Genomic DNA, 20,329 nt, shown 5'->3' on the forward strand with positions numbered 1-20,329 from the left:
AGAATCCTTGATCTTCCCATATTTGCAATTGCATTCTCATGACAGGATAGTTTTGGTTTGTTTTTTACCTCCCTCTAACAACTCCTGTGAGGAACTTCTGTTATCATCAGAAGGTGAAATACGAATTGTTTATACAGTGAATTCTTTCACTTTCCATTAAATAATGACTATGTTCCTAAGACTATAAAGTACATAAATTTCATCCTAACGATCATCATAAACAGTTGAAATTAAGACATATTTAAGAAATTTTCTACAACTGTCCTCCTGTTTTCAAAAAGTAATTTACAAATAATTTGATCTTTATCCAAACTTAGAAAGTTATATTTTAGTACCATAATAAAAAATCTGTACTCAGTAGTATCACAAGCTCAAAAAATCACTTTTATTAATATATAAAAAAGAATAAGGAAAACAGACATTATAATTAAATATTTGCTCTCATCTACAAATAAGAACTTTGGATAATAAAATAAGTTTTTAGGTTCTTATGAACTGTTAAAAACAGAGGAAGGAATTTTCTGAAATAAAAGCAAAAGAAAGACACTTCTGAAATAGAAAATATTTGGCAATATCTCTTAATCACTCAATAAAATATCCATGTAAACAAGCAATCCATATTTACATTATCATATGCAATATTCTTGGTTACATGTAGTAAGAAGTACACATGTAATTACATTCAATTTTAGAATCTAATTGCATCATCATTTCTCAGTTCCTTAATGTTGGAAAAAACACTCTTCTGCTTCTGTGCATAATACCGTATGACAGCATGTAAATATAGGCATCTTAAGAAGATAGCGCTTTCAGTGTTACGTTTTGTAACTTCCTGGTTTTTTATAGGAATCCAAACTTGGAATGTAAGCTCTACAATCATTTTCCTCTAAAAACAACTATGTAGATGATTTCCAAACATGCGGAAAAATGCCCATGAAAAAGCTGGAGTACTACCTTCCATACCTCCATACACTTTTTTAATTTTCTGTGTTGCTACTGTATTTATGTTACTCATAAATACAGGTAAGAAAATTTGCATGAAAGGAAAATTAATGGAAAACCACTTTGAGGAGCAGGTTTAGGACTATTACTCTGCAAACACCTGTGCATTTTTATTTAGCATTGAACTAGCCTCATTTTTTTGCAAGGATACTTAGAGGCCTTTTTAATCAATTTAGAATTAAGCCAGAAGTCTATAGTATGTTTTGTCAGTTTTAAATTGCACACACCAAGGTTGATCAAGGTTTAGGAGCTCACAGCTACTACATCTCATGGGGACCTTCCAAGGATCAGCAGCCAGAATCCCACAGTTTATGCACATGAATTATCACTGATTATAAATTCCCCAAATTGAGTCTTCCAGCTTCCGCAGAGTTTCTACTATCATGTTTAACCTCTAAGTTAAAAACTAAAATTATGTTTTGGGAGGCCCCTGGCAAAAGGTTTCTAATCCTTGATTTTCAGTTAGTTTTATACCACAGAATCACAGAATGGTCGGAATTGGAAGGCACCCAGAAGGATCATCGAGTCCAACTCTTAAGCAAATGGCCCATATGGGGTTTGAACCTTGGTGTTACTTGTACTTGAACAACCTTGGTGTTACTTGTACCTTGCATTTCATAAGAATAGAGAAGTAAAGAAATGCCACCATTCTTTTTTCAAGTAGCATTTCCCTTGAACAGTACATGGAATACAATGGAGACCAGAAGGCATGCTGGTTATTTAACAGCATATAGAACCAACCACCTAAAAGCTGTTCATTTCAATACATTCAACTCAGTGCTGTAACAAAAGAAGTCATAGATTCTGTGTTTTTTCCAGTACGCTGTACAGTTACTTTCTTCCAGAACAATCCCTAGGCAACTGACTACCTTCCATACAAACATATGCTTTTATTATGTGAGTTAGTACTATGCAAGGATTGAATGAGCTCATTTTCACAGGTGGATGAGACCCAGTAACAGGCCAATACATAACAATTTAAAATGCTGTTGCCTGTGTGAGTGCAGTATAGAAAGCTGCATAGTAAATTACCGCAAGCGAGCTCGTTTATTCACTTCCCCTGTCATGCTTCACTGTTTGATTCATTGCACATAGTGGGACTGGAGGAGTGCTCACACAATAGTTTAGTAGTTCAGGTTAGTGTTTCTTCTGTCATACCTGAATTCCACATTAAAAGCAGGTATTTTCTACAGTGGAAAAATACACCAATGTGAGGCTGGTTCCAGTCATCCACAAACCTACAAGTGAAAACACAGAACTCTGGGATGTAGTCCTTGAGTACCAAATAGTACAGCAGAAAAGTTTTTAAAATATTTTATTATGCTAGTTTTCTATACTGCAATCACCAAATAATAAAATATTATTACAAATCAAATAACAGGACTTGAGGTACTTCTTGTCAGAGAAGACCCAAAATAACTCATGTCCAAAATAGTTTGTACTAACACACAGTGAACTACAAAAATGGCGCATTTGTTGAAGGGTAATGTATTAAAATGTTTTTAAAAGCTGGAGTAGATAAAAATGTATTTAAAAAATACGAAATTATTTGCTGTCTGAAACTGTCTATATTCCAACATGAACAGTGGTAAATTTGTATTTGTAGTGGGCTCTGCAGCTTTTACAAGAGATAATAGAATGGCACATCATTTTGGATATGTGCAATCCAAATAATCTACTATAATTATTCTTCCATAGTAGTAAAAGTATAAATATTGTCTGTATTGTGAAATTAATGAATGAGCATAATACATTCATATTTCAATTACTAGAACGAGCTGTAAAAGTGCCAGTAGGGACTCTTCATTGTTTAGAGAAAATTGCATTATTTAAAACTGTAATTTCAAATTTAAAAGTCATAGAGTTTGTATAGATTGCTTAGAGACTAAAGCATGTCTTCACGCCTATGATAATGCTTTTGATGTCAGTATGGAGATACTCAAATTGGCTTCCAGTTAACAAGTAGCATTTTACTAAAAGAGCAAAGCTCACCTGTGTGTCGGAGAATGTATTTCTCACTTGAAGCTAATTTTTTTTCTGTGAGACTAAAGCAGATTTTTCTGGTTTCTAACCTCCTAATTTCTAGTCTAGTACCATAAATCAATAGAACTGTGCAATCAAATAAAGATACTAAAATGCTGCCTTCTGGGATAAAAGGGAGACTTAGTTTAAGTATACATTTTTCTAAGCAGGTTTCTATAGCTTTTCAAATAAAATAAATGCTGCATTTGGATGTCTTAACATTTCTTAGATTACACTAATAATTGCACATAATTTAAAGCAAATATTGTCCATATACAATATATTTGGTAGAATTTGTTGAAAGGCCAACAGATACATTCTTATTTAAAAAAAAAACAAGACTAAAAACCCCCAAAAGTTTCTAAAGGAAATATAAAATTTTATGAAGATATATAGCAAACTTTTTTCATTAAAAATTTTAGAATAAACATTTTTATGAAGCAACTCTGTAAAGTGTGGAATGACCTCAAATCCCATAGAACATAGCAGCTGGTGAGGGGCTTAATCAGCTAGAGAAATCAGAGCTTTAAAAAAGTGAACATTACCAGAAAATTGATGTGTGACAAACTAAATTATTCTGTATGGTATACTTCATGGCTGATTCATAACCTGCAAAAGCACTCAAGAGCAAAATTTAGTCTGAATCTTGTTAAATTTTGCATGACTATAAGAGATATAAGCATTAAATTAAGAAGTGATATGGCAGACAGTTTCCAATTATGTGATTTTCCCATTATGTGATGTCATTCATGCTCTTGTTTTTTTAAGCAAGGCATGGACTGGTCATGGACCAATAAAATATGTTTGGGACTTATAGGAATTTAAATCCATATACAGAAAACTTGAGTATCTTTCAACAAGCCATAGTAAAAATGAACCCCAACCTACTTATCAATACATATCAATATAACTACATTAGATGGACCCTCACCAGGGGGAATTTGGTGGTATAATAGTACTTTTATTCTGTGTATTTTCTTTACATAGTTGATCTTTGTCCCGCTTCATCAAATTTGATGTTTTGTTTTCTGGCTGCTTCAGTATTGCTCCTCAGATCAGATTTATCTGCGTTACTATGCTTTGTCAGTGTGGATTCTACTTCTGTGCCATCAGGAGTTGCTCCAATGGGCCTCAGAATTTTAGCATTCTCTGCTGGGGGCCGCTTCCAGTGGGGCCTGCTTGCCATCCACAAAATAAGTGAACCAAATATGACAAGCAAAAGACCAAGACAGTTGACCAAAGTTGCTTCTGGTGGGGATGCACTGTATGCAGGATTTTTCCTTTGAAAGGGGAAGAAGAAAGAAGAGGTTAGAAAAGATTGTTTTAAAGACAATCCTAGTCTAAAAACAGCAGTCTCCTGCTAGGTGGGTCAAAACAAAACAGTGTCCCAGTACTGGATGCTTATTATTCTGGGCAAATGGAAGTATATTTGCAATGAATAACCTTAATAAACAAGTGGAAATAAATACTTACAATGCAAATATAAGCTTTTCTGTGATTCCCATGAGAGCTGTTGCAATCACTGTTGCAAAGATGGTAAGACCCGAATAAACGTGTATTGGCATGAGAGCTGCACGGAGATGAACTGGAGCAAACGGGAGCAGAAAGACAGCGAAACCCAAGAACAGCTACAACCAAAACAGATTCTTAGTTAGGGCTAGATGGAAAACAAGCTGCAGTTCTCAAGCAGAATAATCATAAAAATTCCATTCTGAGAAAATGGGGTAAAAATTTGAAAATAACTGACATTTCTATTTTTGAATGAGTTTCCTGTCAAAACCAAAGCAAAATTCTGGATAAGCACTTGGGAAGCAGACATTAAATATTTTATAAATCATCCTACATAATATCAGTGTCCAAATTTACTGATAGTGCTAAAACTCCAACCAAACTAAGTACTGGAAACACAAGTTTTCAGTGTCACTAATTTCACTAATATAGTAGAGGTGTGAGGAGCCACATTTTTACAGTCTCATCAAGTCCTGTTCTCTGCTCCTGTTGCAGATTTGCACATAAAGGAGCATCAGAAGACAGTCTAACCTTCTGACTTGAGTGGATTAAATAATATTACCTTGTTAGAATTTCAGTTAAATTTAAGTGCCTATCTTTAGAAGGGGAGTGGTCTTTCAGTATCTTGATCACATGGCATTTACAGAGTAAATGTATGGGTGGCATCAAATTATTCATGGGACATTAGTCCTCCTATTAGCACTAATTTTGTGATGGAAAATAACTCATCATGTCCCATGGTTGCACCCACAGGCTTGCCCAGTCATGTTGAGGTTGCATCCCTTCTTTAGTTTGTTTTACCATTACTCACCCCTGCTGCTAAAACAGTGCATGAATTTGTATTTCATCCTGCCTTAACTCAGTCCTTGTTTTATCTTTCCATAATGGATTAGAGAGACTGATATTTTCTTCCTGGGAAGCCTTTTAGTACACCATAATCAAATCATCTCTTAATCTTAGATCTGCTGAACACCTGGAGTTTTTTAAGTCTTGCAATGGAAAATAGCTTTCCAGCTCTCAAATTACTTTTCCAGAATTTCTTCAGGTTTGTTGCTTTTTATTTTTCTGGTCATTCTTTTATATTTAAAAAAAATCCATAATATTTCATATTAGTTTCACTAATGCCATCTTTTTTCCTGTTGTCACAGCATTGTGAGAAGTTTAGAACTTCATGTCATTTTTGAGTTCTTCTTTCCAGAGACATCATTTTCCAAGAGACAGTCTCATTTTACATTTTTTTCCCTGTTCTTAAATTTATGTCACTGTGCTATACTGTATTAACCTACATTTGGCTTAATTACAATACAGCTACAATATTGTAGGCAGAGTATTATGTGAGCGTACAACTGACATGCCCCTGCTAAGTGCCAAGTGTCTTCTCTGTTAACAAAGATTCTGCTTTGTGACTATTTTTTATAGCACTCAGTTGCTTAACAAATGTCAGTCTCTGCCTGGAGACTTACATCCCAGGTTGGAGAAGGAACACCAAGGATCTTTAGATGTGACAGGCAAGGCATTAAGTGCCATTGATCATGTTTATAGTAGCAAAATGAAAAGTAAAATTCAGATTTTAGTCACAATTATTCATTTAACCATTAGAAAAAATACTGATACTCAGTGTAGTGGCAGCACAGACTTCCTTGAAATAGTTGCATTATTAGGACAAACTTAATATTAACATTGTTTTTTCTTATTTATTCATATTCATTCTTATTAATTTGTTCAGCTATAGAGAATATACTCAAAAATGCTGCAATATGCTTTCTTTTTTTCTAAATGTTTAAACACTATTTCATCACTGTTTCTTGTACCTCTTGGCCTGAGCAGTGAAGAATAAAGTCCAGAATCCAAATCCCTTAACTGAGGCTTTTCTGTGCTTGATCATAGACAATTAAGTCTTTTTTCTTTTTAGTGTTTGGGGGAAAAAAATATTTGAAGGAACAAAATAGATTTCCATAGTGTAATAACACAATGCAGGGAGTTCAGAATGTATATGCAGAAGCATCTGTATGTGTTCTGTAAATTTCAGGGCATGGTTCCTTTTCTTTGCCAAATGCAAAATGCACGAAGTTAGCTCATTTTACATTACAGTAATGCTAATTCTCTGCCAAGAGGAGCAGTTAAAAGCATGCCCACAAACATCTATCAAAGTTCTGCTGATTCAGGAAAACAGGCTAGCCAGTAGTAGCTCATTCAGGTGTCAGATCCTTTACATCTCTACTGCTCCCTGATGCACTTGTTCTACTGATTAACAAAAGTCTTGAGGCCAAGAAGTGACTACTTAAATTTATGATAGCTGAAAAAAAAAAAGCAAAGCTGTTATTTAATTTGAGACTTCCTTAATAAATGCTCCAACTATATTTAAATATGCTGCCAACAAACCAAGTAACTTGCTGTAAGTTCAGGAGTTAATAGGGCTTAGAAGCACACTACTGTGTAACTGTTGTAGGTTAATGGCCATTATGCCAGCAAATAAACAAAATAGGCTTAAAAATGCATTTTTCTTCAAAATAAATGATCCAGTATTTGTACATTTACATGATAATTTGCCAAATCAGAGTGTAAAATGGCTATCTCAATAGTTACAACTTACTAGGAAGAGCCTATTGTGCCTGAATTACTAAAATCATTCTTCAAATTGACAACCTGTTTATAAATACAGTTAGATTCTGACCTGGAGAGAATAAAATATAACAGCAGTCAGCCCAATCCAGCTGTGCAGACTGTACATGTTAGGAATGTTCTTGGCATTGTGGAATTCAAACACGGCTACCATAGAAACAATTGCAAGAATCATAGCTATGGTATTTAATCCAGCATGTATGAATTTCATTAGGAGTTTGCTGCACTTCCAGGTCCAGGGCAATCTGTACACAATAATAGCTGAAGAAAGAAGAGAAACAAGATTTTAGGCCTTATAGAATAATTTCTTTCAAATGTTAATAATTATGCATAATTCACATAGTTACATGGTAAATTACAGCAAAATGCAACCTTAAGTCTTCTAAAAAGTATTTAAAAAGTCTTCTAAAAAGTATTAAAAGGCTTTTTCTCATACACTTAGCATAGCATACTCTGAAAATGAAACTGAGGCTTAAATATAGCTTTTAAGAGATTTCTTCTCAATATAAAAAATCCCACAAACTTAAGTGTGTTTCAAAAAAAACCCCAGTAAATAACGTGGTGTCATTTTTTCCTCGGCCATTAAATTGATTTGGCACAGGCTTTTGACTTTTCTGCTACTAGTTAGACTGGAGCAATATAGCCTGATTCTTATATTGAGAAGATCACTTGTTGAGAAAGCATGTAGGATTATTTTGTAATATTTATTCTCTTTGCAACTTTGGATAATGCTATTCTCTAATTGCATAGATAACTTATATGACTGTCTATTACATTGGTATCAATAAGACTACTTTGAATGGGAAAATGTTCTTCAGCATAAAGGAATCATAATCTGACTTAAAGAGACAAAAGCATTTAACAAATATGTCTTCCACCACTGTTAGATGACTGTAGGGAAGTTTTGCCTATACTTGAATTAATAGCTCTAGCAGACAGTGTTTTTTCCAGTCTGAACAAAACAATAATTTCCATTGCTCTAACTCCAGATGGTCCATAAAAATAACTTAACCTAGAGCTGCTTCTTGCCAAGTTTTCTCCAAGATCCCCACTACCCCTATCCTGCTGCAACTGTCCCATGTCTGTCTGTCATATGACCCAAACACTTTCCACAGGGGACACAAACGGGCCAGATTACATCACTGAAGCTCCAGGTACATCTGATTACAAACTAGATAGTAATTCTGGATGTGTGACAGCACATAAGTATATTCAGCCAACAGGGGACAAATACTTATGAGGACAACTGATAATTTGACCAATAAAGACTAATGCCCCCATCTATAATGTCTTGCCTGAACTAAGTCTAAGCTCCACGCAGTGATTCAGCACGTCCTAATTTAAGGCTTCTCCTTATGAAATTACAGTGAAAATTTGATATATAATTAGCTATAATAAAACAAAGGAATAATAATTTATGTAGGTTTTTAAAAAAAATCTCATTCCAAACATTAAGAAATAGAAAAGTATTACCTAAGTGATTCTCATGTGCCCTACTCATTCATTACTTCTCCATAACCCTTGCATTTTAGGCAAAAAGTATAGATTATGGAAAATAAATAGAATATTATCTCTGCATGTTCTGATGAATAGTAGTAATAAATGACAAATTCTTTTCAAGTTCTGTTCACACTTTTTTTTTAATTTAGATGCATTTCAATAAATACAGTACTCACTAAATAATTCACAAAGAAAACAGTTTACAAGTCAAATTTTGGTACTACGATCAGATTTTAAATCAATGTATGCTTTTACATAATGTGTGAAAATATAATACTGGAATGAAAGCGTTCCTTAGAATATTTAAATATATACAGCACTTAGGTTGTTCTTGGCTTTCTGCTTGAAAAAGCAACAGTGGTAAATCCTACAAAATGACGAAGATAGAAAACTTGTTTATAAGATGATTTGACTGTCTTAAAGCAATCTATTACAGAAATATGATTCTGCACACCAAGCTTATCACCTCCAACAGTTCCCCAGAGTGACATTACATGATAATGTTGGAACCATAGAATCCTAGAATCGCTAAGGTTAGAAAATATCTCTCAGATAATTGAGTTTGACCATTAACCTATCACTGCCACGTCTACACTAAACATGTCCTGAGCACCACACTGATGTTTTTCGAACACTTCCAGGGACAGTGATTCCATCACTTTTCTGGGTGGTCATTTCAATACCTGACCACCATTTCAGTGAAGAAATTTTTGCAAGAGTCCAATCTTAACCTCACCTGGTGCAACTGGAGGCCATTTCCTCTTTTTCTGTCACTTGTTACTTGGGACATGAGATCAATTCCCACTTGCACCCTCCTTTCAGACAGTTGTAAAGAACAGTAAGGTCTCCCTGAGCCTCCTTTTCTCCAGGCTAAACACCTCCAGCTCCCTGCTTCTCTTCAAACTTGCACTCCAGACCCTTCGCCAGCTTCATTGCCCTTCTCTGGACCTGTTCCAGTACCTCAATGTCTTTCTTGTACTGAGGGGCCAAAAACTGGACACAAGATTTGAGGTGCACCTCACCAGTAGCGGGCACAGGGGGAACAATCACTGCCCAGGTTCTGCTGGCCCCACTATTTCTGATACAGGCCAGGATTCTCCTGGTGTTCTTGGCCATCTGGGCACACACTGGCTCATGTTCAGCCAGCTGGCAATAATATCCTGCATTAGACTATTATTAATAAACTTAGTACTAATGACAATGTCTTCTAATTTTGTAAAGCAGATGTATCAAAAGGCCCCAAAACAAGTTTCAACATCCCATGAGGATAATCCCAATAAATCTTTCTTACCATATGTCCCACAGTATTGTCAATAATTTATTCACAGTGCAGCAGAGTACTGGACTCTGTATGAAGAAGACTTGATGAGCATAAGTCCTTGTCTCAGTTTTTATTCTTTGATCTCAGAGGGTCAAGTCTGGGCTAAAATTTTTATATATTTTTTTTGTATTCATCTAGCTGATTTAACTTCCAAAAGCACTATCAAACTCCTTAGTCACTTGTCTACATAGTCTCAGATCTCTGTTTGGGCCTTGAATTTTCTAAGTTGTTTCCCATAAACATTACAATAGAAAACCAAGTAATAACTGACTAATGGTTTGGCCAGTTATTAACAATACCATTCATAACCACGTTACATGCCACAGCCCAGGCCATATGCATGATATTGCAGTTTGGTTTGATTATCTTTCTGGGAGGGCTTTGTGTGAACTTACACATTGCAATTTCAGCAGATGTGTTAATCACTGTGAAAAGACACAGTTTTATTTCCTCATCACCACTTCTGTGTGCTTCTCCCTGCCTTTCTCATAACTGGTGCTTTTCTAATCTGCAGGATGAAAGGAGAACAAAGGAGAGAGAAGGAAGACTCACCTTTCAGTGAGTACAAGCTGTTAAAAACTTACTCAGATGTGATGTGTAATTTCATGTCAGAATTAAAACAGCCTAGGTTAAAAGCACATACACAATTAGAATGTTTGGTGGTGACATGGTAAAGCAGCCTCATGAAGAGCTTTCTGAAGGCAGAACATCTCTAGTACTGTTAAGAAATTTGACAGCCTAGGCACCCTGGACTGAGCTTTTTGACTCAGACCTTACTCCTGTTTTGAACTATGATTTTAAAACACATCACACATGGCAGAGTTATCTTGCAATATTTTTATATGGCATGGGATATCTGTCCTTTTACAACTGCACAGGGCAAAGTTCTAGATTATTGACTGACAATACAACATTTCCATTCTTTGTATAGATGAATAAACTCAAGAAACAATGGGTTTAGTTATTATTTAAAATCCTCTACTCTAATTTAACCAAGTTTTTTTTAGCTACCAAGTTTTTTTTCCTACTTTCAACTACTTAAAGACTTATCTTTCTTGTATGTGTCCAAAGAGGTATCTGATTTTTCACTCTCATACAAATTGCTTTGAATTCAGTGGCAGACTTCCATCAGCCAAATCTGAATCACATTCACAGTGGTATCTTATCTGTTGATATTTCATCTGATTTACTACAGTACCCCTTCAGTCTCCAACTTTGCTTTTCCTATTCTGTAATAGGACTTCCTCCCTAAATTATGCTGTATTATTAGTGAATTCCTTGTATGTGTGTGGTTTCTTAGCTATGGTAAATGTCCATTTACTTTACATATATCCTTACCTATACAGGGCTTGGGGCATCCCCCTTTCTCTGTGACACAGGGAAAAAACTGAGTTTCAGAGGAAAACAAATAGAAAATACATAGGAAAAAGCTGCAGAAAGCCTCTCCCTATTTTCTTCAAAAGTTGTATGCTTATATATAACAAAAAATAAGTTGAGTACATTAAGTAGATAGATCTTAATGAAGCCAACAGGTGGTTTTCATTGCTTATTTATAGCCTGAAATTACACTTCCTGTTGAGCAATATTATGTAAAACCACTTCAAAATGTGGTCTATTGCTCAATACTGGTTTGCAGCTTGAAGCCACAAGAAGGCTGAGAACAGCCCCACTCCCACTGAAAAACAAAAATTTACAGTGTATCTTCAAATCACTACATTCTCTTCATAGCCAAAACAAGACAGCCTTTGGCATCTTCCAGTCTTTTGACTGGCTGGAAGTGTAATGGATAAATGTTAGTCCACGACTAAACTCTATGAAATTAAAAGTTCATACACTCTTAAAGAAGAAAAAAAAAAAAAAAAAAAAAAAAAAGACGCAATCCTGTATCTTAATAATTATATGTTATTTAAGCAACAGAATAAATGATTAATTTAAGAGATATGCTTTACAAAACAATTAATCCTAAGTCTAGCCTGAAGAACTGCATTTTAATAGTGCTTGTGGTGCTGCATTTTCTCTGGCGAAAACCCTGCTCCTGGAGCCAGCTTCTGTGGTACTGAACTTTCCTTTCTCTTCTTGGGACATGGAAGAGAGCCAAAAGAGAAACTTTCCTAGGGCAGCATTTCTGGCATTTCGATTTTCAACTTACATAAATTCCAGCTGCCTAGGAAAAACCCACCTCGCAGGCATTACTCAAAGTGCACGGCAATCCTCGGGCCAGGATAAACAAGTGCTCGCAGAAAAAAAAAAAACCAAAACAACCCAAACCCCGTATATAGCAATTTTGGCTTATTACAAGGGACTCTTTATCCCTTCCCGGGAGTGTTGGCTTCCCTAAACGGCGGACCGACAGCTGCGCTCCCGCTGTGACCCGCTACCGGCCGCTCCCCCCGGAGCCTCCCGCGCCGCGCAGCCCGGCCGCGCCACCCCGGCCCCAGGCAGGCCCGGCTCCCCCGCAGCTCCGTGCTGACCCGGGCCCCCGACGCACCGATGCCCTGGATGAAGACGAAGCCCGTGATGATGAGGACGGGGTGCCAGTTGAATTCCCCCAGGCTGCCGTCCCAGCTCAGCCCTTCGCGGTAGTGCAAGACCCAGACCAGGGAGAGAATGACCGACACGAAGCCGACCAGCAGCGTAGAGGCCAGCAGCGCCAAGAATCGCCCGTAGTCCTCCATCTTTCGAGCCCCGTGCGCGGCAGCGAGCGCCGCCAAGGACGGGGGCCGGGCGGGGTCGGGCTCGTGCGCGGGCTCGGGCCCGGTGGGCACGGGACAGGACGGGACGGGACGGACGCAGCAGGGGCGGGAGCAGGGCGGCACCCCGCGATCCTCCGCGCCCCTTCACCCTGCCCTCTCCGAGCGTCCCGTCGCATTCAGAACTCCGCCTTAGAAAATAATTTTCTCTGTCAGCCTGTCCCCTGCTATGGTGGCAGCCCGACTGCGCTCCCCCCGGCAGCCAAGGAAGGTGGTCACGGGTTTTGTGCCGAGAGGCTGTTGTGGAGGTTGGAGAGTTCACAGACCCACCAGAAAGATAAGCCACCACAGTCGTAAGCACTTACAGATAAAGTAGGAGTGCTGTTATGAAGAAGAGACAGACGGTGCACACAGAAAATGCAGAGGAGAAGCGCACTTAAAGACACTCATGTACTTACCTGTCTTGCCATCATGATTGCTCCCTTCTCACTGGATTGAGTGCTCCACATATAGTACAGATACCAGTTTCATATGTGGAGTCTGGCCTAAGTATGCAAGAGGATGTGGACATTGTTCTGTTGAATAGCACAAATATATCAAATATCCACTAGCAAAGAAAGGGAATGCATAAAACTTAGACAATTCCAATAGGTATGGAAAGGCCCATTGCAGGGATGTTAGAGAGGAAAACAGAACAAAAAAAAAAAACAGAGTTGCAAAAGAGACAGTAGACCTGCCAAAAATATAACATGATAGATTAGACCAGTTTGGTCAAATCATGTAGTCAGCAGTTACTTTTTGTTTTGGTGTAGAACATTCAGCTGGCTCTGAAGCCTGTCAAATGTGGTAGGAGGATATGCCCAAACATATATTCAGCACTAATTTTCTGGTATTTGATTAGCTTACTCTTAAAATATATATAGTGTTGAACTACATATGAATTAGAAGTTTGTTAATTGATTGAGAGAAAAAAAATACTATCTACTCTGGCTAGAATTTGATTTCTGGTATCTCACACTTAAAGAGAGGCCTAGAAAATGAAAGGAAACGGTTTTATGAAACTTAAAATAGTGTCAGTAGAATACTGCCAATTCAAACACCATATGTACTAAAGTGTTGGAAATATCTACATAAAGACATGAAGACCAAGCCAGATTGGAGGGGAATGCAAATATATTTCTTCATTATTGTCTTTAATCTCCTAAAAATACACACTGACATTTTAAAGAAAAGCTTGACTTGGCAGCAATTGTATAAAGATATTTAGCTTTAGTTTGCATGGATTTGGTGTGACCTGCCTTCAGGATTTAACTGGTTGCTCATTCTACTCACAATGGCAAGTAGAACATTTGTATTGTTAAATTTCGCAAGTCACAGCATCTAAGAGAAGATCCAAGCCCTAAATCTTCTGATGAATGTACTCATGCATTATCTTGCCAGATTGCCATTAGCTTATGAGGCACACAGGTCATCTTAATATTATGGTCAGAAACATTTTACTTTTGTCTCTGTAAAGCATAAAAACTGACACAAATATTTATTTTTATGTGCCTCCTATGAACCTAAATCTCCCAATTGCAAAATGTTTTCAGTTCCACTGATTTCAACAAGCTTTGATTACATCCAGTCTCCCAACAGTCCCATTTAGGAATCTTCTACTCAAATGGATTTTACTTAAGCTAAAACTATATCTCTCAGAAGACTTTTGTGAATTCCTATAGATCAAGCTGTTTTACCCTGTTAAAGCAGCAAATATCAAGAGCAGACACAAAATTTTATTGAACTGAATATAAAGCCTAGTTTTACAAAGTAATGATTAACAATTTTTTTAAAATATAATTGAGGAAATTCTAAAGCTTAGAGATTGTTAAATCAAACCAGAACAAAGTGCAAAATAATTTGTTAGACAAAGTGAAATGTTCTTTATGGAACATATATAATGCAGAAGAGATTTCAGGCAGCACCATTAGTAACTCTGGCCTGTATTTCGCCTCATTTCCTGTTCTTCCACCTCTTGCCCACCTGGTGCAAATATCAGATTGGTGCAGAAGCAGTCCTTAGCACAGCTACGATGTCTGAGTGGATTTCATGTTTACTTGGAGGTGGGAACTCAACACAATACAGTTGACTGCTGAGGGCTGAATGACGCACTTGATAATCTGTTTGGAAAATTAACCCCCACTGGCATAAAAATGAAACTACCCTGTACAGGGCTTTCAAGTCTCCTTGCAAGGATGCAAGGATGCAAGGAGATCAATGAACACCTGGTTTTGTTAATCATTACTGTGGATAGGTTCTACAGCAGTTCCATCATCTCTCCTCTTTTCCAGAGCTTCCTAGAGACAACGATAATTTTCCAATATATTACCAACTCTGTCAGTGTGTATTTCCTCTTAGCAGTTCTGCTGGGACATGACCTAACATGCACTTCTTTCTTTGGGTTGTTGCATTGTCAGATGTAGGATAACTGTGACTTCAGACCTGGAAGAACTTCAAAGTAGACAGACAAAATAAGACCTATGAAACAAAGATTCAGAGATTATTTTGAAGAGGTATGGATTCCTACACATAAGGTACTTGGCAACTGCTGTCATCATTGCTATACCATTCATACATTTTGAGAGCAGCAGCCTAAACATAAGTGTACATAAATGCCTATCTAAGCAACATACCATGTCACCACAGGCCATTATTTTGTGCTTCTGATGTAAATTTTTAATACAGGAAGTGTTTCTAGTTTCAAGTGACCAATAACTGACTTGTCAGAGCTGTAGTTAGAATAAGATTAGAGTCTCTTTTAGCAGCTACAACTTTGTCTCTTTTTCCATGCTGGATAAGTTACCGCTTTCTCGAGGTCAGGATTGAAGGCACTTGAGATGGTATTTCATGTTCGGACTCAGGTGTTTATTATTCCTTATCTATGTTACAGTCTTACTACCATGTGTTTGGCAGCTTTTTCATTAGCAAGGCACAAAATGGCTAACTAACTCTTGTTACAAGGTCTTTTAAAACTAAACTATCCAGTTAAGTAAGGACACCTAGATTATTTTCCCTTTTAACCCAATAAGTGATCCCCCGAAGCCCGCAATTTGGACTTTTCTGTCCAATCACAAAACATCACCCAAACCCATGAAGAAGAAGGAAGAAGAAGGTAAAGAACAACCTGCCTCTGCCCTAAAACCTCCATCTTGCTTCATATTTATTTCTATATTCTAAAATCCCAAACTCTAAGTTTTCCACCCTGTGATATTACAGACTTCTAACCAACTACACACCCATAATCCCAGTGCTATTAATCAATTTTAAAAGCCTATTCAACGACCTCAGGTCAAATGCAGTGTTCTCTTGTAAGTCTGTGCCTTTAAGCACAGAAAATTTAAAATTCTCAGCATCCAGGATTCCAACAATAACTCATTTAAGATCTAAGCCTTAGACCTGGATATTCCAGATAAGTTACAGTATCCCTTAAAGCATTTGGATGAGTTTTTCAGAAACCTGGTGGCTGTTCAGTTTGTAAACAAACAAAAGTGCTGAGATTGTCCAGTCAGTTTTGTTCTGGCAGCTAATTTAACTGACTGTTGTGGAAGCTTTAGAAATACCGCTGTAGAAGTTATCTTAGCAGGAGTAATACAGACACAGGAGTTCAAGGAATTAGTGTTTGAATGGCACAGACAAACCAGAATGATCCTTTTACTCTTTTTGGTACTGTGTTCCATGCCTAAGCAACAGAACCATTTGACCTTTGCTATTGAGAACATCACTAATTTGTCTTTGCAAATTGCAAACTGTGACTATGGAGCAAAACTCTTCCAATAAGTTATTTTTACTTATTCTCCATCCTAGAAGGAGCTTTTGCTGAGATAAAATAAAGCATATAGTGCACCTTTTGTCCAGAATGTTATACTGGTCATAGGCCAGTCATTGTTACCTGTGCAATGAAACTCTTTCAATCTATAAACATTTTGCTTCTGTGAGTTGTAGGATGTTTTCCTAATAAATACTTTGTAGAAGCTTTTTGAAGTTGTGGAACTGTGGGGCAATAGTTGGAATTGTCTAAGCAAGATTATAAAGTTTTCCTGCTTTCAGGTTTTATTTGGCTTGTGCTTTCTTATTTTCTTCCCTACCACTCACCAGCCTTGCCACGTACTCAAATGACAGGAGAAAGGCAGGATGTGCACTCTTTTTATGCGCAAAGCAAATCTTATCAAAAGAAGTCACTCCTTCATATCTTTTAAGTTTCTAGGCTGGGGAATTCCACCTGGGTCTCTAAACAGCTATATTTATCAAATACAAATAAAGGGCTAGCATTTTTTGGGATCCCATTTTTGCTTCTCTGTCCTCTCTCCAGTCATTGAGATTCACGGTGAAGTGGAAAATCAAAAGTGATTCTGTTGAAGTAGCAATGCTGGAAGCATGCTGCTTTGGTCCACAAAACAAAATGTTCCTAAGACAGCCATAAAATCAAGCCAGCTTTCAGGCAGTACAAAAAAATAGGCAGTGGCATTACAAAGGGCTAAAATAGGAAGAGCATGGTGTCAACATTCAGGAGTTTCCTAGATTTCCACTGTTTCAGAGCATGGAAATGTGTGCAACCATGCTGCAATTTGCATGTTAGAGGCAGGCAACGTCCAAAGTTCAGACTAACTGAAGATACAGAATAGGGAAAATTGCCAATGTATGAATCTGAATATGGAACACACGAGTAAACACATTAACAGAATAATTTTCCTGCCTGTCTTTTGGCAAGCAGCTGTTACTGGGGACTGTCTGGAGAGCCTGCAAGCCTGTCATGTGGAATGCATTGCTTCTCCTGCAACATCTCAAGTAAGCCAGAGTTCTTGAGTCACTTTGTGGAGTAATTCCAGTGAATTTTAGTTTCCCTCCCATGTTTCCTTTTTATTTCCTGAGAAGAATGTGCCCTCACTCTTCCCTAAAAATATAATGTTCTCAACGACACTATTCTTTCTCCACTCAGGCAGGAATAAGGCATTTGTACTGCCAGTTTACTAAATGAGTTACTAGGCTATACCAAGCAGTTCTTAGCAATCACATTATTGTAACTCTTCACTCTGCTAGGATACCTAGTTCCTTTTATGAAAAAAATCAACCCCCCAAAAAAGCAATCTATTTTTGCAGGTGTTAATCTTTTATTAGCCAAAGCAAGCACTTTGACTACTTTATTAAATCTATAAATATTTGAATGCACTGACATAAAATTATTTTCTATATTCTTTCTAATTATTTCTATATTTTATAAGAACACAATAACCTGAAGATTTTGGTCATCATTTTGTAATTTCAGTAAAGCAGAAATAAATACTATAGTTATAGAAATGTCAGGTTTAGCAACCAGAGAGCTTCAAGTGTTCCTTTCTGAATTGTTGATACAATTCAGTTATTATTGGTGAGGCATTGCTACAGACATATCAGATCAAGTCCAGAAGAAATAAGCTCTTTAAAGGTTTTGCAGTGTAGTAATACTTGTCAGTTAGCAAAGAACTCAGTTGGTGTTCTATATATTCTTTTGTAGTTCAGTCCTTTTTTGCACTTACCATTTAGGATTTGTTCATTCTGGCAACAGCAGAAAGTTTGTTTCAAACAACCTTTGGTGAAATCCAACAGGAATTCACCTTTTTAATTACTAGACCAACATTTTGCTTTTTGTAGGCAGAGTGCTTAGAGACCCTGCTTTAAGCAACAAACAGCAGTTCCTCACAACTGTTCTTTCAGAAAGCACTTGGATTACATGCCACTCTACATAGGTGTCCTTTCTAGCAGGTATTCCTTTAAACAATCTTTATTATAACTGGGAACAAAATTAATTTATTCGCTGTTCCATCTTGTGGGATAGCTGTTACAGTTCCATAAGGAAAAAAATTCTTGCTGTTGAATTTTTGGCGGTCTTCAGTTACTGTTAAATAATAGGAAAAGCATTTTTCTCAATAATAAGAGATAAAAAAAAGACAAAATGAGACTAAAATGGAAAAGAAATTGTGCTGTTAAAGTACTTGGACATATCCAGAAAAGAAAAAAAAAAAAAAAAAAGAAGGAAGAAAGAAACATTTTTCCACACTGAAAATACAGAAAGTTTGGGTGAAGTTACTTAATTGTGAATGCTGGCAAATTTGCCAAGATCCCTTCAACTCTATGTGTGAAATACACATTTGAGTATTTCCTCACATTAAGAGTTCACTTGTATATTTACATCTCTCTGCATATGTATATATAATCTTTTTCCCTTGGTCATCTAGTGCTAGTGAGAATAATGGCAGCACAGGCCATAAGCCTTTCAGGTTTGATCTGTTAAAGGATGCACTTGAAACTGCATTTGATGTAATTAATTGAGACTTTATCTGCCTCCTCTGGAAACCACGGCACGAGTGCTAAGCATGCCCTGAAAATCACAGGAAGTACGAGTACTCATGCTAACAGTTCCTTAGTCTGATTTTTGTAAAATAAAAACCTATCAGTAAATGGGTTTCCTGATCATAAAAGAGTTAGATACTGCCTATGAGAAGTGAAGAAAATTTTTGTCTTCTCTTACTCTAATTAATCTAATGCATTAATTCACATTTAATATCAACTTGACACAACAGTACAACCCTGCCGGCAACAGTGACTAAAAAATGTTTGCATATAAAATTTCCTGGCAAAGTAAAGCACTACTTTTTTCTCTGGTGGCTGAGTTTTGTTTAGAACTTTAACTTGAAGTAAAAGCAGTAAATTCAGGTAGGCTACCACCAAGCATCTGGGTATTTGCATTTGGTGTAGATACAGTTATTTTAAACAGTTTAAAAACTACTGGTTTGTGGTCAGCATTTTCCTCCCATTTAAACACAAGTTTATTTTTAGAATTTTCTGGGTCCCTGCATAAGAACAGAAGGTAACTCACAGCTTGAAAAGCACAAACCATAAGCATTTAATGATTCTGCTTATTTAGTGTGTTCCAGACTGTAAGTAGGGTGCCAAGATACTCAGAAGTGTTTAGGGCTAGTTGTTTGGGATTCTCTATTCTCAAATAGCTTTCAAGGTGTTTTAAAGTAAACAGAAACCTCTTCTGTTTCCGAATTAAAATGTCTATGTGGGACCTGCCAAGATGGAGTATCTGCCATTATCTGTAGCACAGCAACACAGTGTGCATTTAGAGTGATAGAATTTCTTATACAAGACCCAATCTTCATCAAAGTCTGGGCTGCTTTTGGTCATTACAAATTGCTGCATTAAAAAAAAAAAAAAAACAAAAACAAAACAAAACACAAAAAAAAACCCAAACCCAAAACAAAAAACAAAACCAAAACAAAAAAACAAAACCAAAACCCCTGATGTGCATTTATAGATTTAGCTGACTCTCACTTTGTAAGTCTGCCATTGCGTAAAAATTAGCCACTAGGACGCAGAGCGAACTCCTGAAAGCTACGGCTTGTCTTCATGACTGTTCACATGAACAGTATTTAATAAATGATGAAGTTTCAATGTCTTTCTCTGGGAGGAACTGCTTCAAAAAGCCAAACAGCAACCAGCAGAAAATTTAAGTATCCGCTTAAAAGTTGGGTCTTCTGTCTTATGAGTACAGCTTCATATTAGTTTTCACCTTCATACATTGCTTATATAGTTACTTATAAAATAGCAGGTAATGGACAGGTGTTCTTTCCTGGAACCAAAC

General features: G+C 36.9%; 1 protein-coding gene across 2 annotated transcripts; it reads right to left on the minus strand.

Annotated features, from left to right (window-relative positions):
- Positions 1–385: 385 nt before the first annotated feature.
- Positions 386–12,772, minus strand: LOC128809968 (plasma membrane ascorbate-dependent reductase CYBRD1). 2 transcript variants are annotated; one of them, XM_053982416.1, is made up of 5 exons: positions 12,465–12,735; positions 7,208–7,416; positions 4,498–4,652; positions 3,956–4,304; positions 386–2,240 (listed from the first exon to the last, which is right to left on the minus strand). In XM_053982416.1, exons 1-4 carry the CDS (start codon positions 12,649–12,651, stop codon positions 4,004–4,006), a joined length of 852 nt encoding a protein of 283 aa, XP_053838391.1. In that variant the 5' UTR covers positions 12,652–12,735; the 3' UTR covers positions 386–2,240; positions 3,956–4,003. The 2 variants fall into 2 exon arrangements, with proteins under 2 accessions (XP_053838391.1, XP_053838392.1); XM_053982417.1 differs by lacking the exon at positions 386–2,240 and having other exon boundaries at positions 2,302–4,304; positions 12,465–12,772.
- Between the last annotated feature and the right edge of the window lie 7,557 nt (positions 12,773–20,329).

This window comes from Vidua macroura, chromosome 7 (assembly GCF_024509145.1).
Source record: "Vidua macroura isolate BioBank_ID:100142 chromosome 7, ASM2450914v1, whole genome shotgun sequence".
NCBI classification, from domain to species: Eukaryota; Metazoa; Chordata; class Aves; order Passeriformes; family Viduidae; genus Vidua; species Vidua macroura.